Source organism: Aphidius gifuensis, linkage group LG2 (genome assembly GCF_014905175.1).
Source record: "Aphidius gifuensis isolate YNYX2018 linkage group LG2, ASM1490517v1, whole genome shotgun sequence".
NCBI lineage: Eukaryota > Metazoa > Arthropoda > Insecta > Hymenoptera > Braconidae > Aphidius > Aphidius gifuensis.
This window is the reverse complement of record NC_057789.1, coordinates 26,137,614-26,160,416: the sequence shown is the minus strand read 5'-3', so window position 1 is coordinate 26,160,416 and position 22,803 is coordinate 26,137,614. Positions and strand designations below refer to the sequence as shown.

Here is a 22,803-nt window from a genome sequence, read left to right as displayed (position 1 = left end):
TAATAATCATCAACAACAAGTTGATTTATAAATTAGTTTAATTATTTTTAAGGATTGCTTAGGTGATTGTAGGTAAATTGAATGAGAAGTTGAAAGGCTTTAATGTTGAGTCATAAAACAAAAAGGAATTGTATCATAAGGCTTTAATATTATATATCCTATTATGAATATTATGTCATCATCTTGGCATCAGTATCGAATCACAGAGAAAAATAATAATATAAATAAAAAAACATTAAGAAAGGTAAATTGTATCTTGTAAATGGTTGTTGAATTAAAGACACTCTTCTGTTAACCAAGATTGACTTATATATATATTTTTATTTATTTATTTAAACACATTAAGAAGTTAAATATATATATATTCAAGTTAGAAGGGGAAAATGTAGTAAGCAAGTTGGAGGTGGAGAATAGGCCGCCAACGAAAAGACACTCAAGACTTTCAATTGACTCAGTCTTTCTCGTTTCAACGCACAGTTTAGTCATTAAATTACATGTATTTTCGTTTTCATTTAACGCAAATTATATTCACTGATTTTTTTAAGCAATAAATTGACCTTGAATCATCTTCATCCTTGTAATCAAAAAATAAATAATCATAAAAATATATATATTTGCTTTTTAAATTATTACCTATGGTGATGGAGATTGGATAAAGTGAGGTGAAAATAAAAAAAATATAAAAATAATAAAAGATGAGATTTTTGCGGTCAATATTTATGCTTGCTACTGTTGATTTAATTTTTCCAGTAACTGGTAAGTTTATAAAATATAAAAAAAGAATTTAAAAAATTTTTTTTTTCATCATCAACCACAATTTCTTCATTATTTGTCGTACTATGTAAAATTCACAAGAAATATCTTCTTTTCCTTTCTCTATTTTATCAATAGACTAACATTAAAAATTCATTTTTTAATTCTATAAATAATTCAGGTATATTTTTTTTTTAAATAAAAAAGTTTAAATTAGTAAAAACGAACTTTTTAGATGGTGTAAAATTGAAAATAAAAAAACGTTTTCATTTTACGTTTATAGTTGAATTAAGAGGTATATTTATATAGTAGTACTTGATATAGTTGAGCAAATGAAAAAAAATAAAATTAAGAAAATGAAAAAAAAGGTAAGAAGAGAGCTTGCCTTTGAGAGCAAGTTTGTGCGGGTTAATTATGTAGAGTCAAAGATGGTTTTACAATCAAAGGGATCTTTTTAAGATTTTCAGCTTCAATCATGTTATTATGATGATTTTTTAATAAAATTTATTATAAAAATTTCTGAACAACAAAATAATACATGTGATTAATTTACAGTATGAAAATTAATTGATTGACAATCTCATCAGTATTGATATTGAGATTTAATCAATATAACATGTATGTGGTAAAATTGAAAACCAGATCAAGTTACCAGTACGAATGAGGGGGCAAAATTGAGAATTTGGTGAAACACACAGATGATCATATCACGAGATCTTTGATCCTTCAGGGAATATCCCTTCGGCGTTATTATCTCTTCTCTTTCTATCTCACCACTCTGATACCTTGAATCTTCAACAGTAAATTAATTGAATAGCACACACTGTGGTTGTTCTAGACTTGCAACCCGTATAAATGCATATATATATTTTGAATATAAATATATATATGCGGCGATCGTTCAACTAACAACTAGACAGTTACCGCGGGGTTAATTATTGAAACAACAATCTATAGCTTGTCTCACCCAGATAAAATCATCAAAATAATTGTGTATTTAGATTATACATCAGGAGAATTTATTGTTATATATATTATATAGTTTTAAAAAAAATTGATTGATTATTTATTTATGGATTAATTATTTTATTGATCAATAATTTATGGATTTTATCATGTGTATTATATATTTATGTATTTTTATATATTCTAGAATAATATATTTTTTGGGTCATGAATAATTTAGTTGTTTATTTTAATTAGTTTATTTAAAAATAAAAATAAGAAAAAAAAAAACTTTTATTTCGCTCTAAATGCCAGGTGTGGGCCCTGACGTAAAAATTTATTACTTGATGTTTGTAAATAGCAAAAATGAAAAAAAAAATAGGTGTGTTTGTTTTAAGGGGAAAAAAATTTATTAATATTTCAACAAGTGTTTGTTGAATTTAAAGGCCTTTTGGCAAAATTAATTAACATTAGGTTTATTTTTTATTGTTGATCATAATGTATGAAGAGGTGTATTGGAAAATTGTCGTTTATTCTATTTTTTTCTGATACAGTTTATGTTTTTTTTTTTAACGATGCAAAGAGAACAAGGACAGAGATTATACATTCACAATAACAGTGCGAAAGGAGATCCTTGAAAGAAAATTATTCCTCGAGATTGTGAATCGAGTGCAATCGCAAATAAAATCATCTCAATTGGATTGAGAGTTTAAAATGGAATAGAACAAGATTTTCTTCAAAACACAAATATAAAAATATAAAATACAAATATGTATTTATTTTAAAATATATATATATCAATTTACTCTTTTTTTTTTTTTCATTATCTATTTTATTTAAAAAAAATTATCAGGACTATATGAAAACGAAATGAAAAAAGAAATTAATTAATTTAAAAATAATAAAAAAAAAAAAAATAAAAACAAAGTGAAATTGAAAAAAAAAAAAAAGATTGCAAGCAAGGGGCATATAAAATGCAAATGAAATAAAATGAAACGACGGACCAACAGAGCCTAAGGCACCAACAATAATTGTAAATTCTCTATGTGTTTATTTTTGTGGCTAAAAATCGGCATTGCTGTTCATCCAACTATGATTTTCACATATACACACAACACACAATTTTAAATATTTAAAAAAAAATAAATTTAAAAATTTTCAATATATTTATTTTGCATGTGCATCTCTTTTATCATCACAAAAATATTCTTCATTTAAATTTCAAAATTGACCAGATATACAAAAAAAAAAAAAATTCAATGAATCGATTAATATAAGCAATATAAAAATTATAAAATAAAAAAGTTACACACACAGATATGTATATAGCAAATTGTTGTATGAAAAAGAAAAAAAATAAATAAAACTCAGGTACACGTTATCATTTTTATTTCGTTGAAAGATTTTATTATTTCGACGTTTCGTGGTTACGTGCCTCGGTTTTTATGTGGCTGTCAAACAAATGTGGATTTTTCATCGCTTGTTGTTGTTGATATATATTTTTTTTTTTATTATTATTTTTCTACATTTTAGTTTTTATATTATAAATATAATAAATAAAAAAAAACATCATGGCTTATGGTAATAAAATAAAAATTGTCAAAGGAATTCGAGATAACACGTGTACCTGATTTTTTTTTAAATTTATAATTTAAACTTTGTTTAAATTTATTAAAAAAAAAAATTCTTTTTTGATTATGAATTTGGGTATATTACGACTAGATATAATTAAAATACCTTGAGTACAAATTAACCGATGAAATAATATTTTTTAAATTAGAAAAAAATTTCTTTTTCATTTATTTTTTTTTACCAGAACTCTTGTAATTAAAAATTCTAGTTAACATGACAAAATGTCAATCGATATATATATTTTTTTCTCATTTCCCATCGCCCTTCAGTTTACCTTTCAATGTTGTCGCTGGAGGACTTTTATCTTGTATGGAATTGACAACTAAACAGAGTGATGAAAGAGGATAACGATATATTTTTGCGTATAAAAATATCAAGTGGGTAACGAATATGTCCAGACAAAATCCATCGAAATGTTGAAAATATTTTTAAAAAAATATATATACACATAAAAATAATAACAATAATAATACTGATTTTAAAATAAATCCAGGACTACAAATGCCCGAGGTATTAAATGTTATGTGAGTGGATTTTAGGATGAAAATTCAAATATTATTTTATTATAAAAGGTATTTTAATAGAGATATATTATTTTCAAATATAAATTATCAATACACATACATAATTTATATTTAATACCATTAGACTTTTAATTGATTATTATTATTGTTATTTTAATCAATAATTTTAAATGTCATTAGCCGGAAAAATATTTTTTAAAAATACAAAAAACAAATGATAATTAAATATATTATTGATTGAGCAAAGAAAAAAAGTGACATTTCAATAATCAAAAATAAAAATGAATTTTGACTTTAAAATTAATTTGCAATGTCATTTTTTTTTTTCCTTTTTTTGTGTTACATAATATTAATATTTGTAAATCAAGGTTGTTCATTTTATTTTATTTTATTTCTTTTAAATATAATAATTAGTTTTTGATCTTTTTTTTTTTTGTTATGAGAAATAAATCAAATTGATATGATCATTTGGTTTTTTTTCGATTTAGTCTAGGTCTACATGATTTAATAAATTATAAATTTTTTTTTTTGTTATATTTTTTTTTATTGAATGTGATTTGAGGTCAACTGGTATATAATCCTGAGAGTCGAGTTTTAGATTGACCGACACAATGGTATGAATAATAAAAAAAAAAAAAATATATATATATATGTATAAACCGATGATGAAACCAAGAAGGCGTGGACGGAGTTATGAATTAGCTCCTTGTCTCTCAGAGAATGTAAAGTGAGAAAGTATTAAAACAATATAAAAATAAAAGAAAAAAAACAGTGAAAAGAATAATTAAAATATAAAAAAATTTTGTAATATTTAAAAGTAATTAATATTATAAACAATACATTGTAATTATATTTGTCTAAAAAAATAATTCAAACATATATTAAAATTTTTTTACAATTTATATACAAAATATTTCAACATTTGTCATAATTTTTTTCTTTCATTTTTAAATATTATTTCGTAAAGAAAAAATAATAATATCAATTGTGTATATTGTTTGTTAATAATTTATTAATTAAAATTTATTTTTTTTTTTTATTTAAATTATATTATTATCACAAGTTAAGAGTAATACGATTTGTGATCGAATTAACAACGCTCTCGTTGTTGAAACGAAACTTTAGATCAAGTCGTTTGCCAAAGTATTGGTGAACTTATGTTGACAGAAAACTTTTGAAAAGAGAAAAGAGAGATTTGATATAAATAAAGAGAGAATAATAAAATGATAAAAGGTATGAGAATAATAATTTACAGCGAAACAAACTCACATTTCAAAATTAAATAATCCGAGAGTGTATAGTTTTTGTTGATGACACGTTTAGTTTATTTACTCTATAATAAAATCACTCACTATACAAAAACCAACATGACACATTTTTTTTTTTAACTTTTTACAACTTTAAATTTAATTTATACAGTCATGCCCTTTTTTATATATTCATTATTATTATTATTTAATTCAATTTTACATATTTCATGATAAAATACATCAAAACAAATTTACGTGGTTTCAGTATTCATTGAAACTTTACCAGGGATTTTTTGTTTTTAAAATTATTTTTAACGTGTTTATTCAATCAGACTAATGTTGTTAATAAAAGCAAAAAATTCGATATAATAAAATAAAGCTTCAATTAAAGCTATTGACAAATTATTAAATAAAAAAAAAAATATCAAAAATTTTTACTTGTGTTTCTCGATACTTTTAGTACAACGATATAAATTTATATATAAAAAAAAAATAATTATACCTTGTGATATAAAATTTATCATTCAACAATTTATTGAAAAATTTGGTATAATAAATTTTTTATCGAAAAAAATATGTAGTTTGATAAATTGAATTTTTCCCAATTGTCTGATGAGACAGAAAATAAAATTGATTGAATTTCTTTGAATTTATTATTATTATAACTGTAAAAAAAGGAGAAAAAAAAATATATCTATTGGCAAAGAAAGTCGATCAGAAAGAATAAATAAAATCGTCGGTCACATAAGCATCCGGAATTTTCTTGTAGCACACATTGCTGTCGAAAGATAATTCAGTTGATCCAGCAAGACGACGAGGATACTTATGAGATTTATCAAACATGATGTTTCTCTTTACTTTTAAAATAAAAGAGAAAAAAAAATATTTTACCCAATAACATTGTCAATACATACAAATTTATAAATTTAAAATATAAAAATTATTATAAATACCATTTGACGTTAAAAAATAAAAAATAATTGATGAAAATATTTTTTATTGGCTCTTAAAAAATTTACTTTATATTAAAAGTTTTAGAAAATTTAATTTCTTATTTTGATATATAAAAAAGTATATAATTTATGATATGGAAAATGTGAGAGAATGTGAAAAAGAGAGTTAAAATAAAAACAAGAGACAGGGTTAAAATAGAAAAAGGGATTTACCGGTGAATTTCCGTGTCGATGTCGTAAAAGAATGACAGCCGATCGTAAAAAAGTTGGACTCGCACGGACGGTTACGAATTTTATCTATCTCATTTGACGAAAAACCGAAGTAAAACCAGAAAACGAGAAAGAGTGAGAAGGGGGAGGAGGAGGAGGATAATATAAACTAGGGGAAAAACCTCCAAGTAGAGCTTGCAGAAAAAAAAAAATAAAAATAAATTGACAGTATCATCGATATTCGTCGTTCAACTGCTCAAGTTTAAAAGACTTAACTTTTAGATCGAAACGAATTTAGTCAGAAACTTGTCTATATATTTTGATTTTTTATACAACTAAATTTTCAACTTGTTCAATATTATTTTTTCGTTTGTTATTTAATTTTTTTAAAAGAGATGCTTGCATTTTTTTTAAGGGTTGTCTGTAATTGCACAATGCCAAGTAGAGATTTAAGCATTTTTATTTTTTATTTTCATTAATTTTATTAATTCTTTTGCCACTTTTTTAAATTTATTTTTTTCTATTTTGCTTCTACAAATTTTCTTTGACTCTGTAAAAATATGTTTTTTTTTTTTTTTTTTCTATATAAATTGTTCTCTTGTATGTACTCTTAGAAATTTTTCAGGTTTTTATATTTAATTTTATTTTTTTTATACCTAGATTGCAGTGAGGGTCTTTAAAATCAAAATGGCTTTTGTTTTAATGCTCTTTTAGCCTTGGTTCTTTATATTACGAAGGCACTTAGGTCTCAAGGTTTGACTTGATGGTCAAAAATAAAATTTTCTATCTTTGTACTTGAAAATATATATTATCCTTCTGAATTTTTTTTTTCATTTTATAACCAGTTATTATTTTTATTATTATTAAAAATAAAAAGATAAACAATTTTAGCTACTATGAAATTTTTATTCAACTCGTTTATTTATTTATCTGACTGTGTTTGATTTTTTTACATTTTCAAATATTATTTTTATGTTGAATTTTGTATTTATTTATTTTATTGAATTTAATGGATATTGTTTATTTAACGCTTTTGCTTTGACAAAATTGTTTACCAATATATTGATGATTTGTTAAATTTAAAAAATAACCTCTGGGTGTTTGGATTATGCTAGTCGTCCTTTAACAAAAATGTTATTGAAAAACATTGAAAAGACATGTGAAAGGTAAAAAATATTAACCTGGGGCTGAAAATCCTGCAGCTTTTAATACCACAAATATATAAAATAAAATATTTCTCTATAAACTATATTTGATTATTTATTTTTATCTAAAAAAGACAACAGAATTATTATTATTTTATTTTTTTTTAACAACGAGTTGAAAGCATGAATGAATAAAATCATATCTAAAAAAGATGCACATAAAATTACAACGAGGTCAATGTCGAGTATGTATTTTTTATATTTTTCTCAATGCATATTGTGTAATGTTAAATAAAAAAAAAAAAAAATACCCAGAACAACGGATGTGGCAGAAAAAAATATTTTAAAAAATTAATTCATTTCAACTGCTGGTAATGACATAAATTTTTTATTTCTCTTTTTATTTTAAATGCATTTTTAATAATCAAGTCAGTCATAGAAAAGTTTTTATCATTGTTTAAAAAATTTAAATCTCTACAACAAGTTTAAAAAAAAAAAATTATTTACACAAAGAAACGAGTTCATTATTACATCGTAAATTATTTTTGTTAAACCAGTTATTTTTATTAGATATTTTTCTAGTAAAAATTCTATTGTTTTTAATGACCAGGATATTTATTCATGTGATATAATAAATAGTAGCCTATTTATTTATTTAAAAAAAAATATAATTAAATAAGAATTATGTATATACATAATTGTTTTTTCTTTATTGAAATGAAATATATTTGTTTTTTATTATTTTTTTAAAAATTATTTTATTTATTTAATTAAAAGGAAATCAGTTATCAGCAGGAAATCGACAATCGTTCACACACAAATCGGAAATAGGTTGTTAATCTCAAATTAACAAAAAATAAAATTATATATTTAAAAAAAAATCATATACATTTAAATAAACAAACTGTTAGGTAATGAAATATTTGACTCGTCGTGTAATTACAATGTGGAGTCGAGGAGGAAATTTTTTTTTTATTGAATATATATTGTACAAAGTGAGGTGAAATAAAATAAGAGGTATCACCACAAGTTGGCATGTTGAGTTTAGCTGTATGATACATATCGTCTATCAGACTTGGAACTTTCACTTTTGCGGATTTAGAAAATACACGTGTATGTGATCTTCAAATGATCCTGATCACTTCTTTCGATATCATTCACATGGTTTTTTATAATAAAAAAAAATTTGAAATATTATATTTATTTTAATACAATATTTAATCAATATAAAATTTTTTTGTTATTTAAAAAATAATATTTTAACGTAATTATACAGTTGAAAAATTAAAGGGGGTCTCTATTTTGTCAATTGAAATTTTGCGAATGAGAAAACCGAAACTGTGCAACAGGTTACAATTCTGATCTTTTTGTTCAATTTGTTTTCACACAGTGAGTGGTGATTTCCCCTCAAACCAATCCCCATGGTTTTTGCGTGTTTGATAAATTATTCGTGAGAATGTGGTCGGCACATTGTGTATAAAAAAAATCAATGTCAAGTTAACTTGTTAATAAATAACTGAAAAACATTTCTAGTTGGTTAAAAAAAATATAAAAAATAAAATACCAACATGTTTTTACACAGTAGAAAAAGAAAAAAAAAATTCAACTATTATATTATATTAATTTCCAACAATTGTAAAATAATCAAAACTATTTAAAAAAATTATTTTAAAAAGTCAAAATTTAAAAAATACACAAGCCTAAGTAATTGAGCATGCCAGTTTTATTTTATCAAAAAATTTTTTCAATGAAATTGCCTTTCTCTCCCTATTATTTTCATGATAAAATATTCAAAAAAAATAATTTAAATATTTTAATAATACTCTGCAGAATCTATTGTCACATATTTTGAAAATAAAAAATATATATTTCATGGTGTCTCGTCATCATAAACGCACATGGCAGCACCATAAAAATTGACGATAAATTGCAATTGCAAGCTGCGTCGTAATACATTTATACAGAGGGAAAACAGTGTGTGTGATGTCAATGTATATATACTGCTTATCGGGTATTTACATAACCAGGCATGCTGGATTATATGGAGGTAGATATACGAGGTCTTGGATTTTTATATCGTTCTCTGCCATTTAGCCATTAAATTTTTATTTCAAAAAAAAAAAAAATATATAAAAAAATATAAAACTTTTAACAATAAAAAATTTATAATACACATTTATGAAACTAGTTATATTTTTTTCTTTCTGATTTTGCACTGATTACTTATTCATTAGTAATAATAATTTTTTTTTAAATAATAATTGGTAAATTTTAACTGATAGTAAAATAAATTGAATTTTAAATTTTTGTTATGAAATTTTGTGGAGAGAGAAAGAGGAAAGAGAGGAGAGAGTTTTGAAGGAAAAAGAGGAAAAGATTCGATAGAATATGATGATGATAGGAAAATATTTTGAGATGGGAAAGACATTTGTATGCATTGCAGGTTGTATTACTGTACGTCAACTTGATCTACTCTCGGTTTATATCTTCTTCATCATCGTGATACCAGGACAATCTACTTTTAACCCTCCATCCCTCACTTTGATTTGAATATTCTCTCTTGTTGTTTAAAAACACAGATAAAACAATAAAACATTATTTAGTTATTATCATGTTTAATTTGATTAATTAATTTATTTATGGTTAAGTATAATTGCTTGAAATAATTGAATTTAATTTAGCAATTAGTTAATGATAATGTTGCTTCAATTAAAGATGAAAATTTATAATAAATTAAACTTATTAAAAAAGGATTGAACAATTCATGTAACTTGTGTTGAAAATAAAAAATTAATTTTTTTTTTATATATGGAGTTTTGTTGATGTAATGATGTATTATTTGTTTGCGAAATGTTTTTTAAACTCATCGATTTTTATTTTATATTGACGATTGCTCAGATAATTAGATCAATCAAGTTGCTCCAGTTTTAACTTTATCGGGTCTTGGTTATTATATGCCCCTTGTGAGATGATCAATAAAATAAGAAAGTATGTTGGAACAAAAAAATTTATATGTTGGAATTATTTTTTTTCCAGTCTTTTGTGGGCATAATCATTTTTTTCTTTTTCATATATTTCTTCGAGAATAAAAATTCAATCAATTTAAAATATTGTCACGATTTTTATTTCAAGAAAATAACTCAATTTGTAAACGAATCAATTTGATGTTTGTTTTTAAATGATTTTCCCTCTTTTTTATTTTGAGAAAACTATATTTAAAATAAGCAAATTCAAGTAACCAAGTTGTTAAATAATAAATCATATATATATTTTTGTTACATTAGAAAGCCAAAGAATTGTTAACACGTCATTGCAAAAAAATTTCACTTGTACTGTTTTACTAATAATCTTAGAACGCAGTATGTACTCGAAACTTGACAGTAAAAAAAAAAATAATATACAATTCCAAGATGAACGTACTTATTTGTCATTATTATTACCACTTTTTTATAAAAAAAAAAAAGAAATTATTACTTTCAAACCTCAACACATCCCGAATTATTTTTTTCTACTTTCATAATCTGATTTTTGCTTTCTCTATTTTTATCGAATTTTATTTCATCTTAATCACTATTTGTTCTTCTCATTTTTTTTTTCCTTTTTTTATCTTATATCACTTGTTATACAGAACACAATTTTTTTCCGATCACGTACCCCCTCTTCCTCTGTGTAAAATCACAGTAAGAATGATAATAAAAAAATCCCATCGACTCTCCACTTTTGTGTGTTCTTTTTTTTTCCCTCGATTTTCCATTTGTTTTTTTTCTTTTTTTTCCGGCTGTCTTTTCGAAACGCTTCGACGCTTTCATGACGAGGAAAAGCACCCCCGTCTTTTCTTACCACCAACATCATCATACTTGTCTCTTCAAGAATCGATAAAGCTCCAGGTGAAAGAAAAAAAAACGTCATTAAGAACTGCTGCTCTTGTTACTCATCAAAAAGCATGCTTTATATTTCCATGACAATTTAGTTTAATTATTAAAAAAGAAAATCTTTAGTATTATTTTTTCAAACTCGCTGTAGCAAAAAAAAAAAAAAAAAATGACAATATAAATCAAGAAAGATTTTTATTTTGTTATTGAGTTTAATCTAAAAATGGTTGATTTAAATTTATCGAGTCTCTGATTCGTGTAAATTTTGAATATTTTGAAAGATTCTTGATGATGAATAATTTTTAGATATTGAATTTTGATTTTTTATAAAAATTCATAAATTCATATGATTTGAAAATCGTGCATGATCAGACATATGTATGAGTAAAATATTTGTTTTCTTTGTCATCAATATGTAGATGAAAAAAATTGTGAATTTTATTTTTCTAAAAAAAAAAATATTAAATCGCAAAATGATAAATTGTTTTTATTTATATTTACTGCTATATTTGTTTATCTTCTTTATTTTTTTTTTAATAAATAAATTCTATTATTTTTATTATAAAAAAACATTGAGTGTAAAATCTGAGATTTCATGTTTAAAATGCATGAACAAGATGTTTAAGTGTCCAAGAGTGTCACCAAGCAAAAGCAAGAAAAATAATATAATGCAGCAGTGAAAATTCTCACAGGTTATTCTACAATCTTTCTTTATGTATTTTTATTTCATTTTATTCTTTTTCTCTCTCAAATCAAGTTCTATAAAAATAAGTTGTTTTTGCATTTATTGTTCAAGTGTTTACCACAGCTTTTATTCTAACAAAAAAAAAAATATATTTATCATTTCCATAAAATTCTTAATTTTATAAATATTCATAATCTACTCTAACAGGCTCCGTGAAGTTGGCGCACAACTTCAACGTAGAAACTTCATATAGGGCTTAAAAGAAAGCTCTGAATTTGTAGTATTTTGTAGTAAAAAAATTAGAATTTGTAGTTCAAAAATAAAGGGTTAAAAGCAATTTTCTTCAAAAATCCGACTACGGACGTTGTATATAGGTCAAAAATCTTTGTCAGAATTTGTAGTAATTTGTAGTGAAAAAATTAGAATTTGTAGTTCAATAGTTTTCCCGGAAAAATAATTTATTTATTAAGGTATTTATAAAACAAGTTTAGTTTTTGTGAAAATTATCAAACTACAAATTATAATTTTTTCACTACAATACAATTCTTGCATTAAAAATATTACAATTTTTATTTTGGACAATAAAGAAAAAAGTTATGCATTTGTTTATTAATATATCAGATAATAATTATTAATTAACCTTTTTATTTATTGTTTAAAATAAAAAAAAAATGTCTATTCAATGCAAGAAGACCTGCTGCAATTTGTAGTAGAATAATTAGAATTTGTAGTTTGATAGTTTTCAAGAAAAATAAACTTGCTTATAAATACCTTAATAAACAAATTAATTTTCCGGGAAAACTATTGAATTCTAAATTCAATTTTACTACAATTTTCTAAAACCATGTCTTTTGGGACGGTAGAGGTTCTGCAAAAAAGGAGAAAAGGAAAAAACGATTTTTAGTTGCCGACTTGATGGACGGTAGAGGTTCTGCAAAAAAGGAGAAAAGGAAAAAACGATTTTTAGTTGCCAAACTGATAGACGGTAGTGGTTCTGCAAAAAAGGAGAAAAGGAAAAAACGATTTTTAGTTGCCAAATTGATAGACGGTAGTGGTTCTGCAAAAAAGGAGAAAAGGAAAAAACGATTTTTCCTTTTCTCCTTTTTGGACGGTAGAGGTTCTGCAAAAAAGGAGAAAAGGAAAAATCGTTTTTTCCTTTTACAGAACCATCTACTCAATCCCAACTTAAAAATCGTTTTTCTTCTTTTCAGAACACTACCGTCATCAAAATCGGCAACAAAATGAATTTTCAACACTTTCCTTTTTGCAGGAAACCTCACCAAAAGAAGAAAAACGATTTTGTGCCGAATGATGGACGGTAGAGGTTCTGCAAAAAGGAGATAATTAAAAACGATTTTATTTAAATTGAAAGACGGTAGTGGTTCTGCAAAAAGGAGAAAAAGGAAAAAACGATTTTTATTTGTTATTGAGTTTTCTAAAAATGGTTGATTTAAATTTATCGAGTCTCTGATTCTACAAATTGCAGAAAGATTCTTGATGATGAATAGACATTTTTTTGATTTTTATAAAATTCATAAATTCATAATTTGAAAATTGCATGATCAGACATATGTAAGTAAAATATTTGTTTTCTTTTTCATTAATATGTCCAAATAAAAAATTGTAATTTTATTTTTTAATGCAGAAAGATTAAATGCAATTTGTAGTTAAAAAATTATATATTTGTAGTTTGATTAATTACATAAAAACTAAACTTGTTTTATAAATACCTTAATAAATAAATTATTTTCATGTTTAAAATATTGAACAAAATTCTAATTTTCCACTACAAATTACTACAAATTCAAGACAAAAGATTTTTGCAGCCTAAATATACAATCCGTATCGATTTTTACAATCTTGCTTTAACCCTTTTTTAACCTTTATTTTTTCAAATCAAGTTCTATAAAAATAAGTTGTTTTTGCATTTATTGTTCAAGTGTTTACCACAGCTTTTATTCTAACAAAAAAAAAAATATATTTATCATTTCCATAAAATTCTTAATTTTATAAATATTCATAATCTACTCTAACATTATAATTTTCATCACTCATTTTTTTACCTATCACAATTTTTTTTTTTGCTCTTTCTATTATACTTTTCTTACAGCCAAATAAAAGTATGTATATTTTTTTTTTTTTTGATTATGCTCAGTGTGTCCACTGGCTGAATAAATCACAAGCACGTATCGCTAACCTGTTGCTCACGACATTTATCTCAATTTTTGCTGAATCGAATATACATAACGACACTTTGTTTATCCATTTTTCCAACTCCAAAAAAACAAAAAAAGAAATCAACTAATTAAAAAGAAAAAAAATACGTATTCCTATTTTTTTTTCAAATTCAATGCTTTTTTTTCTTTTGTTATTATCATTTGCCCTTTTTTTTTTTCATCATTTACAGTTAGTTTTGTATGAAAAAATTTTTTAAAATACAAGTTTTGAATCTTTCCCCATGAAAATAATTGAAAAAAAAAAAAAGGAAAAAAGCTCAGTGTGTATATGAAAAACAAATGGAAAAAATTCAAATGAAAAAATAAAAAAAAAGGGAAGAAAAAAAAAATATGAAAAAATAGATTGATGATTGTTTCGACTACTACCCCATTATCGTCGATTATTTCTATACATGACGCGGTTTAAAATCGACAAGAGCATAATCATCGTCACGCCCGGATAAATATGAATTAGCTCTTGAGTTGGCATATATATACATGCACTCAACATATATGTTTACAAATATATCCATAAATACAGCCAATGTACATATGCATGTATTAATTCATAAATCCCAAACGCGTTCATATAAATCCCAAGTTCGTTGAAAATATTAAATACACGTATATAAATATATTCACATCAATAAAATTCATGTGTGTTTTGTATATTAATACGTAAATATGTTGTACAATTTTCATATTTTCAAATATTATTCATATTATTCATGCTCTCATGTTTTTATTTTTTTATATTTTATTAATTTTTTTTCGATGTTATATTTTGTCGATATATAAATACGAATGTATTTTAATTTTTATAATTTTTTAATTACCCATATTATATCCACTCTATTATCTCTAAATTGAGGAAAAATTTAAAACATTAATTTAATGTTATTTTTTTGGATAAAAATTTATTCGACAAGTTGTGAAATGTTTTCAAATTAAAATTAATTAATTATCAATTAATGATGACATGAAAAATTATTTACTTGTTAAATGAAAAATTGACAAAATTTTATCGACAGTTTTAGCTACTTTTACAGCTTCTCTCTGGATTATTTTTAAACTGAAAAATTATCTGGGGAATTTTTAAAATCAAAATCACACTCGAGGGATTATTTTAATGATAGTTGAAATACAATATATTTTCAATGATCTATTATATCAAGTGTTAAAAATAAATAAAAGTTTAAAATATAAAAAAAAATATATTTCAAATGAACTAATGATTATACTAGTCATTAATTTATTTATTATATTTTATAAATTTTAAAATCAAGTATTAAAAATTGATAAAAAGCAATGAAATAAAACTATTTATGAAAAACTTTTAAATTTTCCAGTAGAAAAAATATATTTAATAGAAAAACTTTTATTGAATATAATAAAAAATTGATGACAAATCTTGATAGCAAAAAACTTGTTATCTTCTTTCAACATTTTGTTTCTTAAGATCTCACTTGTTCGATTTCAATTTTTTTTCTCATTTCTATATTCTTCCACCCTTTTTTTTTTTCTTTATTTTTCATCGAGTAAATGAGAAAGTCTTTATAGTCAAACGATTCTTTTTTTCTCTCTCGTCTTTTGCATTGTGTTTGCATTTTTTTTTTCTATGTATATATATATTTTCTGTGTTCGTTTACTGTTTTTTTTTTTTTTTGCTTTTTATTTTTTTCTCGAATTGAAACTACGACGCTCGGGATTATTCATGTGCAACTGAAGCAGTCGACGAGAGTTTTCTCATCAAAGGAGAAACTAATTACGTACGGGGTATCTGTTATAAAGGTATATATACACAATCGACTACAGTGTATATATCCTCGAGTTTCTCCTCGTATCCTTCTATAAAGTGTTTCGTTTTGTATGTACACACGAGAATAAAATAAGAAAATAAAATAATGATAAAAAAAAAAAAAAACGTTATGATTTTCGTCTGAAATATCAGATAGAATGAATAAGACAGTTGTGTCGTAAAGGTGGTAATAGTTTGTTGAGAATGATAAATGTATAAATTTATATGAGAAGGATAAACGTAAGAATAACGGAAAAGGAAATGAGTTGGTGAAATGACGACGGAAATACGAAGCTTCGTTAAATAATTAATCGATTCATTGCCGACAATGCTATCGGCAATGGAATTGAACACGGCGTTAAGTCTCTCCCTGCTTCTTCGATAAATGAGGGGAAAGTCATACTGAGGATACAGGAGGTTTGATAAAGACAAAATGAGGGTTTGCTTTGTTGGTCGTAACCTCTTCACAAATGTTTGCAATTCCATATACAATTTCCGGGCTTCAACTAAATGCGCATCAAATTTCTAATTTACTGATGCAATATTTTTTTATTTATTTTATATTTTTTTTTCTTTTCTTTTGGCTTGACTTGAATAAAATATTTGATGAGATTGAAAAAGCATTGAGAAATTAGTATTTTTTTTTATCAATATATTGTCAAGATAATTGTTTGATTTTTATTTTTATCATGTTTAAATTTCGATACACATGATATTCAATTTACAAGCTTTCCCACGTAAATCATAAATGATATTTACACAAAGTTTACATAGCCACACCCTCATTAAAACTATTTTACTCAATATAAATTTCATTTTTCACTTTATATAGAAAAATTACATGTGCAATGAATTTTAGATGTTGAATTTAGTCATTGCAAAGTGAAAAAAAAAAAATATATAAAAATACTAATTGCCATTGATGAAATGGGTGTATATAAAAATCAAGTGTTTATTTATTTTTTAACTTTCGATGTTATGTGTATTTATATATACAATTAAATATATATATACGAGTAAATAATGAGTGATTGTTTTTGTCCATTTTTAGATTGTAGTACGGGAACAAACAAGGTGTCAAAGCGTGCAAAACCACCGGATCCAGAGGACGACTATTACTACTATGACGATGTTGACGAGAGAAATAATCCAACAAATGAGGCGCCAGTTGTACCCCCAGGCTTTTTAAGTCCCTCTGTTAGAGAATATCTTGATCTCGGTAAATCTATACCCGGTAAGTTGATAAAACCACAAATAAAATAATACAAAAATTAATCAACAATAAAATATTTAAAATAAAAAATTTAGAAAAGGAAAAAAAAAAAACATAATTTATTTATCACAAATTGTAGACTCAATTATCTCGTATTCATATAAATTGGCATATAGAAAATATAAATAATGATAATAATAATAATAATTTGACAAAGCCCCAGGACTCTTTCGTCATGTGCCTTGTTTCAGACGTAAATTCAATTTATAAATGCATATAGTACCAAACCGTGCGTGACATTGATACATGTAAATTTATTTATTTAGCTATATTTTACTTTTGTTAATTTGCAAATTATTATTATTGATATAAATATTGATTTTAATTTTATAATTCTGATAACACTGATTATGCATTCACAGTATTACAATACTTTGTCATTTTATATTTATTTTTTCCATTTTTTTTTAATTTGCAAATTCTGTGTATTTTTCATTCGGTTTTTTTTTTTGTAATGGAAAAAAGCTCTAGGGATTTAAAAAAATGAGGGATGCAAAAAAATGAAAAATATATTTTGTTTTTTTTTATATTTCACAAATATTATTTACAAAAAATGATAATAAAAATAAAAAATAAAAACAGTGAAAGATTATAAATAATATGAACATATAAATGTCAAAAAAATAAGACAGATTAGTATATTTTGATAAAAAATATATATCATCTATTTGTCAAAATAAAATTCCATATATTTAGCTACAATTTCTCTTGAAAAACATAATGTATATAATATCTATACAGTTTGTCTTCGTCTTTAACATTTTCCATGGCTGCCATAGTCATAAAGTCAGCCATGCGAATGGGTCTCGGGGTTCTTAAACTATATAGCATCACATGCACATCATCCCCCTCACTCACTCACTTTATCTCAACCCCAACCGTTATTTTAACACAGTATTTGTCCCTCTCTCTCCCTCTTTTTCTCGTCGCGCTTTTCTCTTCCAGTACACCACCACATCAGACTAGAGAGAGCTTGGTTCCATGTGTATAAAATGCAACTTGGGAATGAGTGACAGAACGGGTGAAGAGAACAGAAGGGTTATCGCGGAAGTAGCGAATGAGCAAGAGACTGAGAGGAAAATAATATTGCAAAAAAAAAAATATATATACATGTGGTAACCCATGTTGAATAGAAATTACTATGCTTTGTAATTTTGAGGGATTGGAGAGATGATAACAATAAAATTATGTAAAAATGTTACTTCAAGTCTCCTGTACATCGTTATATATTGCAGATAGACATGGGTTGAGTGGAGTTAATTATTATTGAGAATTTAATTCTAAACAATTTATAAAGAATTACTTTTTTGATTAATGTCTTTAGATAATGAGTTATGAGTTAATTAAAATAAAGCACATACATGTTTTGAGGAAACGATAAAAATATTATAAGTTCAAATAAAAATACTGAACAATTTAATAAATATTCTAATACATATAATAAAATTTATCATGTACACATATAAAAGTTAGCATAGACTTAAATATTTTTATATATGTTCTGGTTGTGAGGCGAAATAATACAAAGATGGCCGACTGATTGAACAAATGATTGAATTGTCATGTAATTTCAAGCATTTCTACAGCCTGATCTGTTGAAGCTAGGTATGGGGTTAAGCGAGGTTTATTGTTGGTAATTTATTTCTGAACAATTTATCAAGAATGAATTTTTTCTATTTATCAATTAGTTTTCGAGTTTTGACCGTGTAAAGAGAAAAGAAAAAATGTTGCCGGGAATTGATTGCCGTTCTCCGTGAATCTAGCACAAACTGCCGAACTTAGCACAAAATGTCCAACTTTTAAATAAAATTTATAATAAAATATAGTAAATTCTAAAACCGGTAGTGGGTAAATTCTCAGTCTGCTAGAATTTACTTGTGAGTATCGTGAATTTAGTCATTTTTTTTAAAGAGAAATTACAATAAAATTATGTAATTTTTATGGCTTAGTGTTGTATATAGTCAATGGCCAAATTTTTTACATAACTTTATTGTAAAAATTATTTATCAATATACGAATAATCCTTACAAATAATCGGAGGAACGCAGTTTTTACTATTCGCTTTGTAATTTTTTCTTATACGTTTGTAATTTTTAGTTAAAATTTCTCTCAGTGTACATGTGGTAACCCTGTGAAGGTAATTGAGAAAAATAGAAGAGAAAATTATGGTGCTAGAGACTTACGTGAGCAGTGAATTTAAAAAGGAATGACATTGGAGGGATGAAAAAAAATTGAGTAGAATCACTAAAATTCCAAGTCTTAAATTGAATTATTCATTTTTTTTGTATATATATTTGTTGGGATAAAATGTTATACTTGATTTTTAAATGTAAATATTATGTAGATATTTTATATTTACTATTTTTTAAATTTTTATTTATCGATTTAATTGTAAATTGTATTTTCGCGATGAAAATTCTTCCAGGAAAATAAATCAGTAGATTATTTTTAAATTAGTCAGACATTAAGATAGAGGCTTGTACTATTCTTAAAAAAAATTCCCATCATGGGCCAATTGCAGTACAACAAGAAACAAGTACATGTCAGTCTCGTTAATCTAAATAAAATATAAAAAGTTTTTAAATAATATTTAATAGCATAAAAAGCATAAAAATATATAATATGAAATATATATAGTTTAAAAAATCATAGCACGCACGAAGAGAGAATATGTGTCGACTTCTTGGGATGTTTCATCATGACACTATCTTAACTAAAACTCTATATAATATGTGTACATGTAGAGACACTATCGTAAAAGGTGCCTCGGCGAGTCAAGTCAAGGTGGGCGATGTCTAAACAACTTTGGCGGTCCGCCATCTCACAGTCACGTTGGATGAGATGACAAGCATAGTTTTCCATCTACCTTATATTATATATATACAACATGTACAATCTTGTTCGCACCTTGTTCACTCAACACTTTCCACCAATTCTACACACGTTGTTGTCGCACGAAAATCATACTATACCATACATGGTGGAAAATAACACTTCGTCAACTTTTTTCTCTCTCTCTCTCTTTTGCCTCCCTCTCTCCCTTTCTCTATATATATATTTATATACAACATGTAGTTTGATATATCAGAATTCACATTATATTGCAAGACATTGTGTCATGACATGTCCATTTGTTTTTATATACCATCAAATTACATATCAGTAAATAATACAAAACTTTTATTTTTATTTTTAAAAAATAAATAAAATAAACAAGTAAATATATATAAATGTTGCTTTTGATCAAAATATTTAAAAAAAATTAAAAAAAATAAATAATAAGAAGAAGCTTTGAGTGCAATTAGCTACCGACTTACGTGAAATATGACAATCGCTAATTTTATGTACAAAACACACAATATGAGGGGTGAATTTTGAAGGGGTTTATAAGAAGCAAAAGTTTGAATGAAGGTGTGGAGTTATTCTCATGAGGCGTTGTAGCTAGTTTGTGCGTGTCACTGTATACAAAGTTATTTTCTATTTTCAACATACACACATACACGTGCCCAAGATGAGTCACAAAGGCTCCTTTTGCCAGTTTGGGACTACTCACAAGTCTTGAATCTCGCGTACAAAGTACCATATAACCACGTTTACGTTAACCCCTTCTATCTAATTTTAAAACATTTTGTTCTTACTTATATCTTTATAGAATTATCTCTTATATATATCATATATATTTTTGTCTTCACTTTGATAAATCGTGTCAGGTTGTGTTAATATAATATGGTTTAAGCAAAGACTGAGTTTAATTTACCTTCTGTTTCGGGTGAATCTCGTTATTGATCCATGCTTATTCAAGTAAATGTTTAATTTCTCATTAACAATATTGTTTGAAAGTAATTTATTTATTTTTTTTCATTTACTTTTTTTTTTTTTTTTGTCAATGGTTTGTTAATAATTTATGTCTAATTTTGATAATTGTTTTTTAGGACGACCAGGAACAGATTATCCGGTGTTGGGAAAAGTACCGTATACAAATTTTTATTGTGATGAACAAGATTATCCTGGTTTTTTTGCTGATATTGAAACACGTTGTCAAGGATGGCATTATTGTGATATTGATGGAAGACAAGCAACATTTTTATGTCCAAATGGTACACAATTTAGTCAAGCTGTATTTGTTTGTGATTGGTGGTTTAATGTCAGATGTGAATTGAGTGAAAAATTATATGCAATCAATAGCAGACTTTATCAAAGATCAACTGAAAGTCCAACTAGACCACATCGTACAATTACTAAGGAATTATTGGAAAATATATTTGTCAGAAGGAAATAAAAGTAATTTAATTAATTTACAAATTGTTTATAAAACAAAAATAAACAATAAAAAAATTAAATGAAATAGTTTGATTTACAAAAAATAAAAAGAATATTTGAAAAAATAAAAAAATCACTTTGGCGAGTTGGTCAAAGGTGGACAAGTAGTAAAAGAGTTTAACGGTTGTTAAGAATAGAAATAAAAAAAAATAAAATAAAGGAAAAATATGGTATAAAGAAAAAGAAAACTTGCAAAGTTTTTTCCCTTATTTTAATCGAGCTAATTTTTCACTGGTTCAAGGATCATTCGATTTTTTAAGAGAACGTAAAGAGTAAAGAAAAAAAAAAAAGAAGAAAAAGGTGTTAATCGTTGATGGGGTCAATTGAAACGATTGAACATGAAACTGGGATTTTAAATTTTCCGGTAAATTTAATAATACCTCTGGTACTTAATTATTTTTATTTTTTTTAATGTACATACTTGTTTTTTTTTATATGTAATTTAAAAAAATTTTTTTTTTAATAAAACAATGCATGTAGAATATAGAATAAAATTAAGTTAAATAAAATAGCGACATTATGTGTACTGGCTTATCAAAACTCTGAATTTGTTTTTCTTTTTTTTTTTTTTTAAATAATTGAATCAACAAAATTTTTAAAAATATAGAAATGTAATTTTTATTTTGTTATTGTTAATTTGTGTAATTTAATTTGACGTTAAATTATTAGATATAATTTATTATTAAAAATAAACAAAAAATATTGTTTTTGTTATTTAATAATTTTTTTTAATCATCAAGTAGAATAAATTAAAAAAAAAAATGATTTTAACACTGCTTGACTTGTACTACTGAAATATGTAACGTGCTAATTTTTTATTTTAAAATTATTTCTTAAATAAAATTGTAAACAAAACATTGGATCTATTTATCGCAATAATATTTGTAAAATAAAAATGGAAAAATTTTGGTTTTAAACCTACCGTTGACTTGTACTACTGAAATAAATAATATGACGAATTATTTCGTTAAAAAAGCAACAAAAAAAAAACTAAAAAATAATACAGAAATATAAGTATAAATATAAGAAAAGCTCTGGGTTGATTTCAGCCGTCAAGTAGATAATCCAAAACTAATTCAATCGTTTGGAATGCCAAGAAAATTTAATTTCAAACCGTCTAACTTTTATAAAGTTCTTGACGTTGCCCCCGGCACAAGCCACAATACATTCTGCTTTGGATATATATGTTTATTTACTACGTCATCCATATAGATGTATAAAATTTCA

The 22,803-nt window shown here is 24.7% G+C and overlaps 2 protein-coding genes across 2 annotated transcripts in view; one reads left to right on the top strand and one right to left on the bottom strand.

Moving 5' to 3' along the window:
• The window catches only part of LOC122849877, a 77,605-nt gene that overhangs the window by 5,337 nt on the left and 49,465 nt on the right, over positions 1-22,803 (bottom strand). The gene's annotated exons all lie outside the window — the stretch shown is intronic.
• Positions 454-22,144, top strand: LOC122849879. Its single transcript, XM_044148736.1, has 3 exons — positions 454-756; positions 17,035-17,217; positions 21,189-22,144. The coding sequence occupies exons 1-3, from the start codon at positions 696-698 to the stop codon at positions 21,533-21,535; spliced, it is 591 nt and encodes a 196-aa protein (XP_044004671.1). The 5' UTR covers positions 454-695; the 3' UTR covers positions 21,536-22,144.